The sequence below is a fragment of the Gracilinanus agilis genome, chromosome 2 (assembly GCF_016433145.1).
Source record: "Gracilinanus agilis isolate LMUSP501 chromosome 2, AgileGrace, whole genome shotgun sequence".
Classification (NCBI taxonomy): Eukaryota; Metazoa; Chordata; class Mammalia; order Didelphimorphia; family Didelphidae; genus Gracilinanus; species Gracilinanus agilis.
Window position 1 is genome coordinate 526002989 of NC_058131.1, and position 18971 is coordinate 526021959.

Here is an 18971-nt window from a genome sequence, read left to right on the forward strand (position 1 = left end):
TCACATGTAGCACATGTACTCTTTGGCAGTCTTGGTTACCAAGGCTATGAACTTTCTGTCATTAAGTCTTTAATAAGAGGCCTCAGTTAAGATAGCTCTATACCTTTTCCTGAGATCTCAATTTTTCGATTTCCAGACCTATAATATAAAGTTATAGATGGCATATTGTTGTTCACTCATTTTTCAGTCATGACTGACTCTGATCTCATTTTGGTTTTTCTTGACAAAGATACAATAGTGGATTGACATTTCCTCCTCCAACTCATTTCACAGATGAGAAACTGAGTGAGAGTTAAATGACTTGCCCAGGGTCACACATCTAGTAAGTGTCTGAAGCAAGATTTGAATTCAGGAAGGCTCCAGGCCTTATACTCTATCCACTATACCACCTAGCTGTCCTTATAGATAACATAGTATTTGAAATACCAACAGTTCTCAGAGTATTGTCTAAGAGGGTCTACAAGGTCAAAACTATTTTAATAATAATACTGTACCATTTAAAATTCTAATATGGAAAATATCAATAAATAAAATCTACATAAACAAAAGCTCTTTGAGGTGACCCATAATAATTTTTAAGAGTATAAATGTGTGTACTAAGCCCAAAAAGTTTAGTACCACATATATATATATATATATACACACACATATCAAAGTTTATATTTGATATATATACATACATATATATCAAAGCTTAAAAGCAGTATCTTACATCTTAGCCTTCAAAGTTTTCCTCTCTAGTCTAATCCTTCCCGTCATACATCTTATATCTGTTTGACTTTCCATTCCTGCTACTGCTATCCCAAGTTCAATCCCACATCACACCTTGCTTATTTTTTGAGTTCCTTACTATGTCTCTCAAAGCCTTCATTGATACAATCCCAACCTACCTTTTCAACTATCACTTATCAGTCTGTAAATCTTATATTAGAGCCAAATTTAACAACTCGCCATTGCCAGAGCATTCTTTACATTTTCCTACCTCCATTCTTTTGCTCACATTTTTTATCAACACCTGAAATACTCTTTCCTCTAATTTTTACCTGTAAATATTCTTTAACACCCAGTTCACTTACAATTTCTTTCTTGGTCTTATCTTCTTACCCAACCCAGCCAGGGAAAAGGAACATCTGTGAATTCTGATAGTACTTTTTAATGCCTTTTTTATTCCCTTATGTTCAATTTTGTAATAAGAGTTACTTAGAGGCATATCATATCTTAGCTTCCCTCCTAAATTGTAAATTTTTATTCATCCTTGTCTCCCTTAGAACACCTAGCCCAGGGTCTTATATATGGAGGAGAAAAGGAAGGGAACAAGTATTTATTAAGTGCCAACTATATGTTAGTCACTGTGGTTTACAAATATTGTCTTGTTCAATCCAAAGCCCTAGGAGAAAGGTGCTATTGTTATTAATTTTACAGTTGAGAAAACTGAGGCAGACAGATTAAGTGACTTGCCCAAGGTTACACAGCCAGTAAGTGACATGGGCTATATTTGAACTTGGATTTTCCTCACTCCAGGCCTAGCACTTTATCCCACTGTACCATCTAGCTCTCTCACTAGTGGTATACTCTTCAGTAAATTTTGAATGAATAACTCAAGTGTACATAAATAATATGAGATGTCAGACCTAAGGTGCATCCTTGCCTTTTATGGTCAACTCTTTGGGTATTATGAACACTTTTGGGATCAGCCATTGAAGAGGAATATGAAATGCCCAAAGAGAATTCAGAAGAAGAAACATAGAACTAAAAGCCTGGGATAAAATTTAGGAGGAAAAACTAAAGGAAATGGCATTTTTTTTTCAACCCAGAGGCCTAACAGCAATTTAATGATAGTCTTTAAGAATATGAAGAGCTTTCATACCATTGGAATGGGTTGAAAAGGGAGGTTGTGGAAACCCCTTCTCTATAAGTTTTTAAAATTAAGATAGATTCTCATCTTTCTGGGATGGTTTAGGTATGGCCTTGCCTGAAGACAGGGGGATGAACTAAATGACCTCACAAAGTCCCTTCCAGCCTTATGATTCTAAGATTGAGCTTGGTGGCAGCAGCAGCAGGAGCAGCAATCTGCTTCCCCATTTGCAGGTTGAATTCCTACCAGCCTGACTAAAATTCCTAGGCACTCGGGGTAGGTGGATGACTGCTAATCTATGTGATTATTATGATAATGGTGAACATTTATTAAACTCCCATATTTAGCAAGGCCATGTTCTAGCACAGTTGACTTAACAGTACTAATCTGCAGAATTAACCACTGGGAGTCAAGACACTCCTTTTGTATCTTTAGAAGGGAATATATATATATAAAATGCATCCCAGCCCCATGGAACATAGGATTTGCAACTCACAACTGAATAGTAAATGAGTGAAATCACTTTATACTTCATTTTCTTCACAGACCATTTACCTACGCAGTTACAAGAAGATAGTGAGGAGGCTCGCTCTGCATCTTCTCTCTACACAGAAATCTCTCAGTATGTTAATGGGTAAGTAACACTTTGAATTTGTTCAGTAATCCTTTTAGTCAAGAGAAATGGGACCTTTTGGGAAAGGCATATCTGTCCAGTTGAGGTGGTGGTGTAGTTGTGGGAAAAAGCCAAACTGAAAACAAAGAAATTTATTAGCATGCTAAGGAAGAACAGGTATAAACAGAGTACAGATTTTATTTTTATAGTCTTTCAAGCCCACTTAGGACTACCCAACCAATCAGCAGCATTCTGTACCAACTTAACAACAGATAAATAAAGTGTCTCAGAAAAGAGAGAGGGACAGAGAAAGAGGGGGACCAGCCAGGGGAGAAAAGGGGCAAATTTAGGATACAATGGGCAGATTTATCATCAAGGTAAGAAAACATTCTCTGGTAAAAAGTCATGAGAAAGGGGGAAATGACCAAATGCTTTTACAGTTACAAAAAAAGTCCTCTTAGATCATAATGCAGATTGTGTTATCCAGAGACAAAGATGTGGCCAAGTAGACACAATGGCTACCAACCTTGTAGAATTAAAATAGTTGAAAGCCTGTAATGTATGATTTCATTTGCTACTGGTAAGTAAATACAAGGTCTATAACAAAATATGGTTCGTCTGTGAAGTAAAGCCTCAGTGAAGCACATGAACAAATAACCTAAGCCATCTCCAAAAATAAAATGGATTTTGGATTAATTTTTTTCAAGCTATGTTTTATGAATATAGCAAATTATTCTTTCAATTCTGTAACCCAAGCGACCCTCATGTAGCAGTTCATTGAGTTATATGCTTACTCAGTAGAGCAAGTAAGACTGAAGTATGTTGATACTGCAAAAGTTCAAAATATCATAATTCTATTTCATCTTCGTATGTCTGGTACCAGACTTCCCTAGTCTTCCTTTGGGGGGGAGGGGGGCAAATAGTAAAGAAGCCAAGAGAGTATTGATTGATATGGTAACCACTTATCTCTATTAGTATTTATAACTAATTTTTCTGATTTATACACTCAGGTAGGTTAAAAAAATGTGGGTATTAAAATCTGAAAGGTGTTGCAGAACGAAATTCTGAATCTCTTTAATTTAAAAACCCAAGAGCAAATGTTTTAGCCTTTTATAATGAAAAAAAGGACAGGAAGACAGTGGGGAGAAAGGAGGTTTCATTGCTTCAAAATGAGGTGAAGGATGCTAGAAGTATTGTTTTTCCCCTAGGAATTTTAAATATACAAATCTTAAACTTTATTTTTGTCCTAACTAGCTATAAAATGATATACAGGCAAAAATCCTGTGGTTTTTTTTTAATTGTTTTAAGAAAATGAAGAACAAGTTTAAGACCTTAGGGCTTCAATCTTTTCAGTATTTTGATCTGCAGTCTTCTGGAATTTCTGTAGATGCATCAACTGTGATGTTCCTGGTTCCTATTTATGGGATTGTGTGAAGAAAGGCATTATTCCTTACCTTCGATGTTCTGCTTTGTTTTTCCATTATTTGCTGAGAGTGCCACCACCTGAAGAATTACTTTCAGGTAAGTAAGAATGGTGTTCTGTTTTGAAAATAAGTCATAGAGCTATATATTTGGAGATTTCCAGAGAAAATTCAGTTTTCTCTTTTAAGCTCAAGGTAGAGGCAATACAGTTTAATAAAGTAGAAGGAAAACCACTTCCCCATGGAAAGTCTATATTCACATTGTATATGAGGATTAGTCCTGGCATAGAGGTTAACATTGCATCTGCAGATCATTTAGAAATCATAAAGAAAGCTGTCTTCATATTCTTTTAGGTCATATCTTGGCCTGTTTTTAGAGAGATCCTTTTACTTGTAAAATGCACATAGGAGGTGAGGCTAGCTGCAATTGGAAGCATTCTTCTATAAAATAGATGTCATTTCTTTCTTTCTTTGGCTGTAATGATAGGTGGTAGCAACAGAAAAAATGACTTGTTACTCCAGCCCTGGGGAATGTGTATTCCTTAATTAATAAGATCCATTGTACTTAAAGTCACACTCAGTTGAACTAAAGATTCTTGCTCTCCTGCCTAATAGCTCAGTTTTTCAAGATCATCTCCTTTCAGCTTCTTCTGCACTAGTTTACTTAGGGGTTGGCTGTTATTATTTTGATGGATCATATCACAGTTAATATGATTTAAAGCCAGGTAGGACCTCAGCAACTAGTCCAATCTCCTCATTTTATGATGAAGTAACTAAGGCCCAGAGAGGCTTTGACTTGCCCAAGATCACACAAGTCAAAAGTAACAAAGGCAGGAATCAAACCAAATTCACTGTTCTTCAACAGTAAGTAATGTACTGCCCAAAAACAAGAGCTATTTCTAACTTCATCCTATTTTTTATTGGGCTTTTCTGAATTAGCTCTTACCAACTATCCAAGTGGTTTTTGCACTTTGAGATTTGATTTCAGGAGTCAAGAAATCCTAAGTCTTAATTCATTCTTTTTTTCTTGGTGTGTTATTTGTGGGGGCAAATTCACCTCTTGACTAAACCCCAACCTTAACCGACATATATGCTTTGTAATTTAAGATTATTGGTAAAGTAGGTAGTTTTTCCCCAAATAATTATGAATTTACCAATTTATCTCTAGATGTTTTGTTTTATTCTTTCATATGATTTCACTGTGCAGGTGGTGATTTATTTACAAACTTCATTTTCATAAGGATATAAAGAATACAAAATGGATAGAAACTCTAATAATATGATACCTAATATGAGATAATATGCTCACTAAATGCATTTTTCCTTTCTTGCAGTTTGTGAGGAAGGGCAATTCAATGCACTCTGCAGTTATTTATCCTTACCCACCAATCTGTTCGTGCTTTTCCAAGAATATCGGGATACTGTAATCCCCCTACTCCAGAGGTACTAAGCAGGCAAAATGTCATTTTAAATGGGTATTGAGATGACACGGAACTTTAGAAATTTGAAAAGACTGCCTTAGACTGATCAGCAATGAATGAACTAAGCTATACCATCTAGGACAGCATTGGTGGACCTTTTAGAGAACATGTGCCCAAACTGAACCTTCAAACTGCCTGTCAGTCCCCCACATTACCAAAGACAGTGAAGGAAGTACTCACACTGAGCTGCTGAGGGAAGTGGGGGTGCATGTGAAAAAATGTCCTCAGGCTTTGTGGAGAGGGGGAACAGAGTAGCCCCTTCCAGCACAGTGGGGAATGCGTGCCATGTCTTTGCCAACATAGATTTAGGAGGTGAAGTACTTTCCCTCATTCAAAACAATGGTTACTCCTTTGGCATTGTTTCCTCAAAAGGCATGTGTGGGGAGATAGTGCACTTTTCTTTTCAACTCCAATTATCCATTTTTTACAAAAAATTTTAATTTTATTTTTGTAATTATCCATCCATTCAACTTTATTTGCTCTATGTATGGAACCGTTTCAATTTTTTTCTGTAAATAATTCCATTTCTCTTACCTCTCTCATTCTTCTGCCTTCTTCATCCCCACTTTTTTCTTTCCTCTTATTTCTGTTCCCTTCTTTATTTTCTCCCTTCCTTTCTTTCTCCCTTCCCTCCTTTTTCTTATTCTCTTCTTGCCCCTCTCTTCTTTCCCCATTTTCTTTCCTCCTCCTATACCTCACTTTTCCCTCTGCCACAATCAATTAATTAGTTTTTAAATCTGTCATGATTTGTATTGAGTGTAATTGTGATAGGTTATACTAATTGTAGTCAGAATTTTATTATTCTTGGAGTTTGAGACTGTTGAACTTGCTAGATTAGTTTACTCAGGTATATTCTGTTTATTCCATTTCAACCTTTGTAACAAGATACATGGTATGATAATAACAATAACAAAAAAGGAAGTAAAGGAAAATAAGATAAAGAACAAGATGTCAGCTTAAAGGAAATGGGATACAAAGGGTAGGAGAAAAAGGCTATGTTGTTGGTCATTATTCTTTAGTTGTAATACCATACTCACCTGTTTTCTGTTATGGGGGATGGGGTGCTTCTGCTATACAGGTGGTGTTCTGATCCTGTCTTACCAAGCTTTTTGAAAGGAAGAGATACTGCAGTCAGGTGGGTTTTGCTATTCAACTTTTTTTCTCCTTCTAATTTGTAGATTCTGAAATAGTTATTGTGCCTGCCACTGTGTTTATAAAACCCCCAACTGCTTCTTCATCCTCTCTTCCCCATTCAGTACATATGCATGTGTATGTATGCATATAGTTTTATATACATACAAACATGCATATATATATATATGCAAACATACTTTGTGTGTGAGATCTTTGCCAGAAATTCATTTTTCTCCCTTTCTCTTCATCACAACTCCTTGATCTCTTCTCTCTCTCTCTCTCTCTCTCTCTCTCTCTCTCTCTCTCTCTCTCTCTCTCTCATTCTCTCATTCTCTCATTCTCTCATTCTCTCTCTCTCCCTCTCTGACTGACAAAGAGATAGCCCCTTTACTTGCTAAGACTATATACTTGATCCCATCTCTTCTCATTCATTCTAGTATGTTGCATCCTAAATTATCCTTCCTTACAAATCTCCAAGCTTTCCTTATCTACTACTTCCTTCTTTATTGATTTCAAACATGTCTTAAGTCCCTAAAAACCTTTCATTGGACCGTATAGTCAAATTATTACTTGGTCTCTCTCTCCTCCCTTTCACAGTCAAATTCCTTTGAAATGACAAAATGATACTTTTTGCTGTACATTATGATTCTCAGGCCCCTTTCATTATGCCTATGATATGTGTAAACATTTTCAGAACTTCTCCCCTAATTAAAGGAAATCACAGAATGACCTCCTAATATTGAATGCCAAAACCATCTACATGAGGGGGAAAAAATCTGGGGGCAAACAGAACATAAACTATCACAGATTTGACTTTTGCCACATTTTTCTCACCCCCCATACTTCTTTATGTAAATATTCATAGATAATAGAATCTTCACTCTGTCCCTAGTGCTAACCACTTTGCAAGGGGAAGGGCATAGGAAGGAGAGACTAGGCTAAGAGAGTAAAAGAACTAGAACTAGCCAGAACACACCATGGGGCTAACACCAAAGCTCTTCATCTCAATTTAACAAAAATTCACTGAGAGCTTTATTTTGTGCCCCTAGTGTGGTACTAAGGTAAAAGCAGGATACACAGTCCCTTTGTTCATGAATCTTACATTAGGCAGATTATCTATGTATACATTAAAAAAAAACATAGCAAGGTAATATAAATTAAAATGTGTTACATACAGTACATTAGATTTTTTTTATTACAAGGAAAAATCATCCCATGTTTAATGAAATTAGTTAGGAAAGTCTTTATGGGAGAAGTGAATTTGGAGTAGAGGCTTTGAAGGCTGTACAGGATTTAGACAAGTGGAAAGGTACAGGGAAGATATTTAAGAAGGGAAATTGTACATTCAAAGGCAGGAATGAGCATAGTATGTGCCAGAGATAACAAGAGAAGATCTGAATGCAATCAGATCCTGCTGGGGAGCTTCAGTGTAAAAGGAGGGAAACTCTAGCAGTTATAGAATAGATGCCAACAGAAAACCACATAGATATGTGGCCCCGACTTCCCCACAATTCTATGGGCAGCCTAGGGCCAGTGGCCCGGACATGTAGCAGTATACACATTTAATTGTGTAACAGCCCAGAACTACTCAGAGCTCTGACTTTATTCATATAGAAGTTTTTTATTTTTTATTTTATTTTTATTTTTTTTAAACCCTTAACTTCTGTGTATTGGCTTCTAGGTGGAAGAGTGGTAAGGGTGGGCAATGGGGGTCAAGTGACTCTCCCAGGGTCACACAGCTGGGAAGTGTCTGAGGCCAGATTTGAACCTAGGACCTCCCGTCTCTAGGCCTGACTCTCAATCCACTGAGCTACCCAGCTGCCCCCATTCATAAAGAGTTTTTGGACGAGAAGCTGACAGCACTTTTGGAAGAATGCCCTCTCACCAATGGGACAAGGCAGTAGGGTAGTTCAGACCAGTAATGCCAATGTGAAATTGAAATGGGGCCATTATATCATACATAAGAATCTCTGCCAATCATATATTTACTTGGAAAATCACTTGTTCATATTACATATGTTCTATTGTATTTTTATTTATTTTATTAAATATTTCCCAATTATATTTTAATCTGGTATGGTTTGTTTCACATTTTTGATATAGAAACTACAATGAAGATAATCTCTGACTTGCCTAATAAGGAATGAAAAATTTGTGGCAGGAAATTTAACTGTACCACAGCAAGCAAGCAACTGGGGAGAGGAGACAGAGTTGAGTGTCCCAGTCAGTTAAGCCTTAGTATACATGTGTCCTGGGCTGGGGCTAAACCAGTCCAACAGGGTTTTACTGGCTCATAGGACCAGTGGAATAAGAAATTAAATAGAAACACAGAACAAGTTGAAGGACTTTGACATTCAACATTATTAATTTACACTTCATTCAGTATATAATAGGAGTCAGACTAGGGTCTAAGCATCAGGTGACATTCATTTACTACCTTTTGATAATCTTAATTTTCTTCCCTCACCCTACTCCTGTTTTAAGTTTATACTTACATGAAATGTGACTTCTTATATTAAATGACTAGGTACCCAAGAAAAAGAAATAAATTGATAGAACTTCCAGAAGACTATAGCTATCTTCTTAACCAGGCTTCTCAATTCAGGTAAGAAGGAATTATTCAAAGTTGGTGATCATTTTCTCCTTAAGTCTTTTGTTTTTGAAATTAAACAACTCTTATTTCTTTAGCTGATTCATATATGGTACAGTTTCCAGCGCCCTGACTCTCCTTTGGACATGATCCAACCTATCATTGTCCCTTTGGAAATGTGACACCTAGCCCTAGACATAGTACTCCAGATGTGATCTCCCTAGGAAAGAGGACAGCAAGCCTTGCACTTCCCTAGCACTCAATATGGTTCTCTTAATGCATTGTAAGTTAGCATTAGCTTTTCTGGTTGTCCCATCATGGGACTGACTCATTGAACTTGAAGTCTGCTAAAGTCTCAGTCACAACCAACATATTTCAGAAGCAGAATTTGATCCCCAGGTCTTCCTGGCTTCCAAGGCCAACCAAACTATTTATCACTCTGCAATTGCCTCCCAGCAACAACAATAATAATAGCTATCATTTATTAAGCACTCTATATGTACTCTCATTTGATTTGATTAAGGATAGTTCTGAGTTGTGAAGAATTTAATTGCCAAACAAAGTAGTATAAAGTTGACAGTTGAATGAGTAATAGAGGTCAGGAGTGGAGGGGAACTGTCACACTAGTACTTTGGAAAATTCATTTTAGAGACTGTGTTAAGAGATGGATTGGAGTGGAGAGAGAGATAGGACCTGAAAACTATACTAATAAAGCTCCCTCAATAGTATAGATGAGAGGTGAGAAAGAGGGGCATATCAAAAAGATGTGACAAGATTTGGTGAGAGAGAATGATGAGACGTTGAGTATGACACTGAGGTTGTGATAGCCAGATTTTTTTTTAGGATCCTTAGAATTCATTTATATAATCCTAGCAGCCTTGATGTGCCTGTTTCTCCATTCAGCCTCACTTTGAATTTTATCAATAACTATTCTTACCAATTTGATGGGTCTAAAGTAGTGATGGGTGTAATGCAAGTTGGCTAACAAACTTTTTGCTTCTGTGATTTCTAATGGTCACATAAAGTCAGTTAAACGTCTTAGAATCTTCAGAAAGTCAGTTAGAACTTAAAGCTATAAATAGAGGTGAAGTTCCAACTGACGGGGCTTTTGCCTTCTGGCTTTCGCTGTGGCTGGAGGCTTTTGCTTTGGCCTTTCGGCTTGGCTTGGCTTCCAGCCTTGGCCTGTGCTTATTTTGCCTTGGGGAAATTTGGACCTATCTCATTTCTCTGGACCCCTCCCTGATCTCCCATCTCCATCCCTCCCCTTCCCTGAATTTCCTTTGGGTCCTGGTGGAAGGGAGGGCTTGGAGTTTAGACATTGTGGGTTTAGTTTCTATAGGCAAGTAGAGTATCCTCAAATAAGTTACCCCTAGTTTTAATGATTTGATAAAGCCTTTACTTAAAAGGCAGTCAAATCTTCCTGCCTGGGAGAGCCGGACTCTCTCTGTCTAAACCTCTCTGCAAACCATTCCCTACCCTCACCCCTCTCCCTAGCAGCAATTAGAAAACCCTGAACCCCTCTCCCCTCCTGACTGACCCTGATATTAATAAATCCCCTTGTTACCTATTCAAACCCTTTGGTGAATCACTGTCGAAAATTAAGACAAGGACTCAAGGGGAAGGAATCATTTTCTTTTATTTCTTGAGAGAACTGGGGGCATCCATCTTGGCAGGAAGTACCTACCTCAAGACTTCCTCCAGCCATCAGTTTGACTGGCAGGGAGGGGCCCTCTTGACTCCTCCCTCAAGAGACTGGAGAAACTAACAAGAGAAACCCTCCAGTCAAACCTAAACATTCTTACTGGCCCTAGTTTCCTCCCTGTATCCTCTATCTCAAGCCTCTGGGAATAAATCTGTTTGGGCTGCCCTCTCCTACATACCCCATTTCCTTTATCTCCTATATACCTTCCCATACCTTCTTTCCTCCTCCAATCATCTTATAATCTCCCAATATTCCCTTTATTCTTCCTCATTCCCAAATTGCGTTTCATTCAACCCACTCAGATTACTTATTTATTTATTTTTTTGTAGCATGGGCAAACTTTTTAAAGAGGGGGCCAAAGGAAAGGAAATGCTCATCTGTTAGTCTGTTTCTAAGGCAGCTCTTTTGAAGTTTCATTGTATTGTATCCTACTCATTGTATTTGTCATATTAGGAATAATGTCAAGCCTCTGGATAGAACATTTCAGGAGGCCGCATCTGGCCGGCGGGCCATAGTTTGCCCATCATTGGTCTAAAGTGATGCCTTCAAGTTATCTTTAACAGGTGCTTCTGGGATTAGTAGAGTTTTAAAACAATTTCTCAAGTTATTAACTAGCAGTTTGTTTCTTCCTTTGAAAATCATATGCTCAGGGTAGTTAGGTAGCACAGTGAATAGAGTGTCAAGCCTAGAGTTGAGAGGATCTAAATTCAAATGTGACCTCAAACACTTCCTATCTATGTAACCCTGAGCAAGATACTTAACCCCAAATGCCTAGCCCTTACCACTCTTCTGCCTTACTTGATACTGAGTCAAAAGGTAAGGGAGGAAGGAGCAAATGTGGAAATTTAGCAAAATTTTATCAATTTGATCGTGAAGTTTTAGAATGGTAAATAAATATACAATTGATTACATAATAGAGATGACTAAGCAGAAAATAAATTTCAGTATGTCAGTATAGAGGCTCTACTTTATGTTGATTTAAATTAATGTGAAATGTGTACCTTTATATTCAGAGATCTGGATGTTTCCTTCATACGTTGAACTATTAATAAACATTTTTAAAAAAGGAAGGAAAGGAAAGAAATCATATGCTTATGTCCTTTAGCTAGTTTACTGTTGGGGAATTGGCATCTCAGTGTGTTACAAATTACAGAAGTCACATTTTTATTACATATATTTTCTGAAATCTTTTTCTCAATCTTTTTCTCTCAAGGGAAGAGAAATTTGCCTGTTCTTATGCAAAATATTCTTATAATCAAATCCATAAATATTATTTCATTTGTTCATTGAAATCTTTTTCCACAACTAAAATAAAAATGTTACTGTTTGAATTTTATTACCAAACCTAATTAAATTATAAGGCTTCAGTAAATTTTAGCCATTTTTCTTATGAAATCATCAAGAAATAATTGAAATTATTTGTCAGGTATTAAAAGGAAAGATTTCAATATTGACTGATATTTTAGGAACTTTCTTTCTGAAAAATAGACACATGGTTTTTAAAAACAAAACCTAAAGCATTGCTTAGTGCTAAATTTTGTGTACTGTGACCTTTTTTCAAACCCAACTTCAATTTAGTCTTCTCTTTTTGCTTTTGAGGTGCCCAAGGTCCTCAGATGATGAACGAAAGCACCCAGTTCTGTGTCTCTTCTGTGGAACCATGTTGTGCTCACAGAATATTTGCTGCCAAGAAATTGTGAATGGAGAGGAGGTTGGAGCCTGCATTTTTCATGCCATTCACTGTGGAGCTGGAGTCTGCATGTTTCTAAAGTAAATAATGAGTTCTTGAATATTTTTATGATGAATTTAGGGAATTTAGAAGCCATCAAAGGAACCTAACAGAGGGAAGATTGTCATTAATTATGGATAATGATGTGAAGTTTGTATATTTATGTTAGCTTATAAAATTTAGATTATCTTTTAAAAAACATGGCAACTTACTGTAGCTTTTGATTATATTGTGGAAAGTCTTATAGTTGTATACTGAGACTGTTCATCAAGTATAAAATAATCATGACTAAGATATTCAGAAGAACCAGAAATGCATTTTTAATTTTTAAAAGTTGCATATCAGTCTGTCAATAAACAAACACTGTGTCTGATCTCAAGGAACTCACATTTTCCATATACATAATAGTAGTCAAAAAGTAATCTTAAACTATAGATACTAGCAATGAGGACTCCCAGGGTTCCTTCCAAGGAGGAAAAGGCAGTGGAGAAAGAATGAGGGTCTGGAAGTTTAGACCTGAAGTGCTAAAACACAAGAACTAAATTCCCTAAATAGTATTTCATTCACCTGGGAACATCTATGGCAACAAAATCAACCAGCCTGTTTTTTGGCTCCCTAGCACTAACCTCACAGGGTTGTTGTAAAGATCAAATGAGATAGCACATGGAAAAACCTTTTTTGAGCTATATAAATTTTTTTGCTAAGAATTCTCTTTCTTCCTACTCAAATTTTCTGGCTCATCTCTAGTAATTACTTCCTCCTACACAATTCTCCCTCTCCCACATGCTATTAAGAATGAATACTTCTTGAGTAGTACTAGGATATAATAAGTATATGAAAGGACATTACTCACACTAATGACCTTGTGTACTTGTAAGTAGTACCTGCAAAGGAATAAAAGTTATAGAACTCTCTTGGGTTTGATTAGGATTCGCTAACTATGGTGTGAAAGCCAAATATGGCTTGTTTTGTGGCTATGGCTATGGTTTTGTACTGACCGTGAGCTGAGAATGGTTTTTATATCTTTAAGTACAATAAAACTTTATTTTAAAAAGTAAAACCCATTCTAAGCTTTTGTGGGGTGCAGATTTGGCTTGCTAGCATTCTGACCCTTTGTTAGATGGTAGCTAGAAAGAGAAAACACTCCACAACTTGAACCCTATTCTAGTCAGAGATCATAAAACTTTTAAGATTGATAGAGCACTCTTAGAACCATTTTAGCACTAAAATTTTATGAAGCTATGTAGTTCAAATATTTTGCTAAAGCTTTCCATTTTCCAGATATTTGATGACAACATACTAACTAAAAACTAGCCATTCTTTCAGTTAGTACTTTCACTGTTTCTTCTTCTTCTGGTTGTATTGCTACTACTTTTGCAACCATTTGCCTTAGTCCTCCTGGACTCTTTGATCCAATGACTGCTGAATGAAGATGTTCCATCTCTCAGCTTTGGGCATTTTCTCTGGCTGCCCCCCACACCTAGAATGCCCTCCTTTCTCATCTCTCCCTCTTGGTTTCCCTGGCTTCTTTCAAGACCCCATTGAAATCCCACCTATGGCAGGAAGCTTTTGCTGATCCCTCGTAATTGTTGTACCTTCCTTTGAGATTACTTCACATTTCTCCTGACTATCACTTGTTTCTATGAAATTATTGGCATGTTATCTATCCCATTAGATTGTGAGTTCCTCACAGGCAGACTCTCTTTTGTCATTCTTTGTATCTCTAACACTTGGCACCTAACAAATATTAATGACTGACTTTTCTATAACCCTGACTTCTAAACACATAATCTTAAAAAAAAAACAAAAACAAGCAGCTGTTCTTCTTTGCCCACCAATATTTAGGTGTCTGTGCTTATGGTTGATATGGATAAAAATAATTTGTTTTCTTGGAATTATCTTTGGCACAGTGCCTAACCTAGCACTGTCTTATGCGAGTGATGTTTTGTTCTTTCAGGATCAGGGAATGCAAAGTGGTCCTGATTGAAGGCAGAGCCAGAGGCTGCTTGTTTCCAGCCCCCTACCTGGATGAATATGGAGAAACAGACCCTGGGCTCAAGTAAGGACATTTGATGTCACACTGTTGGGGAGAATTGTCATGTTAGTGTTTTACCATGATAGTCTTTTTAGCCATGAGCAATAACCATCATAACTGAACACAAAGAAAAGAAATAGGTTTGCAGACCTGTCCTCTTAGTACTATTGATTGTTTTTACTAAACGTGAAGCCACCAGAAGATACGCTTCTGCTTCATGCAACACTTTTATAATTTTTTATTGCTCCAATTACAAAAACATGATCCAGTATATTTCTTAAGTGCTTTTAAACAGAAACCAAAAAAAGATACTCCCTCCCCCCCCCAAAAAAACGGACAATTAAATACTATTATAAGGGGCTCTGGAATAGTGTGATTTTGTTGTTGTTATATTAGAATTTTATCTTTAATTTGTTTCTAAAAGAGAAAAACTAGTAGTTATAGTGGAACTTTGAAACTCCTTTAATTATAGAGATTTTTTTTTATCTTAAGTATTTGTTGCCCTATTTAGTAATGGAATCTAGGTATGAAGAGAAGAAAACTGAGAAAATAGAATGTTGTTGAGTTATGGGGAAAATCTTTAATGGTTGAGTGTATATGGTATCACTGTTCGTCAATACTGGCAAGATCTAAGCCAGAGCCCTTTTGTGCCAGTCACTCTATAACAGTTACTCCCAGAGTCAGACTCATATATAAATAATTGTCCTATAAATCATGTGTTTTGCTTACCAGTAAAACTTGGTATGACAACCAAGATTAAACAGAGTATCACTTCATTGTGTTTGTTTTTTGAGGGGAAAGGAAGTAAGTTCTTAGTAGGAGCCAGTCAGTCATTCATCCTTAACTTCCTCTCCTTATATACTTTCTGTTCCTTAGATCTTAGCCCCATTATACTGGCCTGTAGAATCTCAGGGTGAAGGAATAGAATTCTGACTGTTAGAATCACACAGGGTCTCACCTGCATGGAGTGGTGATGGCAAGACAGTGAGATCTCCTCTACTGAAACAGAGATCTTGCCATTTCCACCCCACCCCCAAAGTCCAGGCCCTAGCATTCACCATCTTGTTTTTTGGATTTTCAGAATTTAATTGGAATAAGTTTCTCTTTCATTTGCCAAGTGTGGGAGTGGCCAAGCCTTTTTTTCTTTTCCAGACCAAGCCTTGCCTTAATAACTGTTTTAGGAAAATAAATGTTAGGTCAGCAAGCACTTATTAAGTGCCTATGCACCAGGAAATCTAGAAACGTATCAAGATTTCAAACTAATGTAGACTGCCAGAAGGTATTGGAAGTTGTTTGACTCAAGCTAACATATGTTCATTTCTTCTCCTATGAAGGAGGGGCAACCCCCTACATTTATCTCATGAGCGTTATCAGAAACTTCATTTGCTCTGGCAGCAACATCGTATTATAGAAGAAATCGCAAGGAGTCAGGAAACCAATCAGATCTTATTTGGATTCAACTGGCAGTTACTTTGAGTCCCAGTTCCTCAGAAGAGTCACAGATGAAGGCAATAATGAAGACTGGTCTAGAATTTTGGACACGTTTTGGAGAACTGAGATGGGGTGGGGGGAGGGGGTGGCAAAGGGATCATTCCTCAGTTCCTGATTCATATCTTTCAATAAAATATCCCTTAATAGATTTTTGCTTTCAGTCAGCAAGCTTGACGCCTCAAGATAAAGCATATGCATACCTATATATTAACCTGTTTCTGTTGTAGAACACTGAAGAAAATAACTTGTCTGCCCCACAATTGTTAAGATTCTGCTAATATTTTAAGGAAATAATTTTCCTCTTTAGAGCTATCCTTCTTCAATAATCATGCCAGAAATGAGAGGGTATTTCATAGTTCTCACTGTATATTTGGTGGCATTTCTTGATAAAAATGCCATCCAAGAAGGTGTGGGACATTTGTTTGTTTGTTTTTAAGTCTGTGTGACACCAGCCATCAGACTAGAGCTGCTATTTCTTCTCATTATGATTCTTCCTGGTCTTTTGTCCTTGTTTGGCTTTAATCAACTAGACCAGCATTTATAATGAAATGGCAGAAGAAAAGCAGCAGGGACAAGATGATAATTGAGCATAATAACCTCATTTCCAACCAGAAAAGGCATAATAAAGGACAAGAGTGTTATTAGAATGGAAGAAAAATTCCAAAAAGTAAAAATTCCATCTCTCTTCTGGGAATATGCCCCAGACATGCTTCTTGCTGCTGCTTTTCTTAGTCAGAGCTTTGTTTTTTTGTTGTTGGTTTTTTTTTTTTTCTTATTGTAAAACCCTGAGGGCTAGAATTGTGTAGTCTTCCTGATGTTAAAGTGAGTCTTGTAACTGATATCATGGACCCATGATAAAAAAAAAAAAAAAAAAAAAAAAAAAAACCAACCCTGCACTTTCCCTTTTTTAGGGCCTAGATTCTAACATAAGATCACATCCTTTGTCCTGGTGCCATTGTATGTAACTGACAGAAATCTGTTCAGATACTGGTGTTTAGTAGCCATAGGACCATAATGAATAATTCCCCGATGAGCATGACAAATATTGATTTCAATGACCAGATTTGGGCCAATTCTGTTATAGTTTATATCTTCCTGGAAGACTTTAAATCTTTGATTCATCATATATGTGCAGCCTTTCATAAACTCTAGTTTTATGACAGATACAGACAACCCAAAAAAAGCCATGTGATCAACAGTCTGTTTCTCTGTCTTGCTGTAACATGCAGTAATCGAGCCTCCTTGCTTATAAATAATAGTGCTTTTTAGAATCTGCCTATAGCTTTCTGGGTTCTTAGCCATAATTTTTATATGAAGGGAACTTGTTATGCAAAGCTTTAAGGAAAGGATAAATCGAAGCCCTCCATTAGCTTCCATGACTTCTATGCCTTGGGAGTCTGAAAGATCCATTCAGAGAATGTATTTTGACTTTGATGAGGACTGTCTTCCATTTATGTATAATGATTTCCTCTCCCATTACCTCTTTATAAAAACAAGTTAAAAGTTTGTATGCCAGATGTTTGTGGATACACATTTGTATTTAGTTTTGTGTTTTGTTTTTCTTTTGAGGAGGGAAAGGGAAAAAGAATCTGCCAGAGGTATCAGGATAATCATGATTATTATACTTGAATAATTCTACAGCTTTGATTCTAAGCACTTAAAAGGTATTCAGAAGATAACTCAGCAGTAGGAAACTTGTTGAATTATGGAGAGTTGGATGAGTTTGAAATGTTCAGTGCTCAGTTTGATAAATTTGCTGATATGGTGAAAAGACACAGATTTCTCCCTTTTAGGTTTCTTCTAGAGTTCAGCAGGTTGCACTAAATATTTAGCTGGGAGATGTGGCAGGGTGCTGGACAATAGCAGCCAGCTGTTGACTTCTGCCCTGATTCATAAGCCCCTATATAAATAACTTTATAAAGCAAAGGCAGATTCTTCAGAAGAATAATTTCTTCCTGCTTGACTAGTCTTTTCCATTCAGTTCACAAATCCTGATGTTAAACCATCAGGCTGCCAGAGGTACTTCCTGGCAGTGGCTAGTAAAATCTTGACTGCCAAAGAATCCATCCCAAGAGATGGGTACATAGAGACCTACTCACAACTTAGTGTTGGCACTTGTGTGCACGGACTCACTGTTCAGTGTTGCTATCAAATGAAAGTTTCTATGTATGTTAGAAACCTTCTAGCAGTTTGCACATAAATAGTGCAGACACAGAAATGGTGCATTCAGAAGTCATGAACACACAAGGTCACTTTTTTTCCCACTGAACCAGGAACCTGTTCATGAAGATGCTCCTAAAGCATGTTTTTCTAATGTCTGGGGAAATGGGGCAGGAGGTCTTTGCAGTAGGAAAAACATGTTTCTGTATAGTTAATTTATTATTCTAATATATGAGCTACAAGGTCATCCACTAATGGTCATTTATCATTTCATAACCTACTATGCATTTTGGTTCACTGTGAGGATAATCTATGGTGATTGTAACATGTTCATGCCACTGATTCAAATTCCATTCAGACAAACAAAAGTTCAGAAGTTATTCAAAATGATGCATATATTGATATCTTTTATTGCAAAATGTAAATTTAAGACTTGTAATATGTTCTTGTGCTTTTTGAAATAAATATTATATGTGTATATTTAAAAAGGAAATAAAAGTGACTTATACTCTTTGGGATTTTTATCTGAAGTATGAAATTGGACATCAAAAGACCTTATAGGCCAATCTTTTAAGCTACTAAGTTTTTGAAGTGAAATGAAGGGCTAGGTAATTGAGGTTAAATTATTTGTCTTGGGTCACACAGCTAGGAAGTGTCTGAGGCCAAATTTGAACCCAGGACCTCCTATCTCCAGGTTTGGCTCTCTATCCACTAAGGCACTGTTGCCCTATGATGATTTGCTTTCAGAGATTTTTTTGAC

The 18971-nt window shown here is 36.8% G+C and overlaps 1 protein-coding gene across 1 annotated transcript in view; it reads left to right on the top strand.

Moving 5' to 3' along the window:
• The window catches only part of UBR1 (ubiquitin protein ligase E3 component n-recognin 1), a 147486-nt gene extending 128778 nt beyond the window's left edge, over window positions 1-18708 (top strand). The window contains exons 40-47 of the mRNA XM_044660018.1: window positions 2402-2489; window positions 3856-3989; window positions 5224-5332; window positions 6449-6505; window positions 9032-9109; window positions 12396-12566; window positions 14483-14584; window positions 15895-18708. Coding sequence (XP_044515953.1) covers window positions 2402-2489; window positions 3856-3989; window positions 5224-5332; window positions 6449-6505; window positions 9032-9109; window positions 12396-12566; window positions 14483-14584; window positions 15895-16036 — 881 coding nt within the window. The 3' untranslated portion in view covers window positions 16037-18708. The remainder of the gene's footprint in view (window positions 1-2401; window positions 2490-3855; window positions 3990-5223; window positions 5333-6448; window positions 6506-9031; window positions 9110-12395; window positions 12567-14482; window positions 14585-15894) is intronic.
• Window positions 18709-18971: the final 263 nt, after the last annotated feature.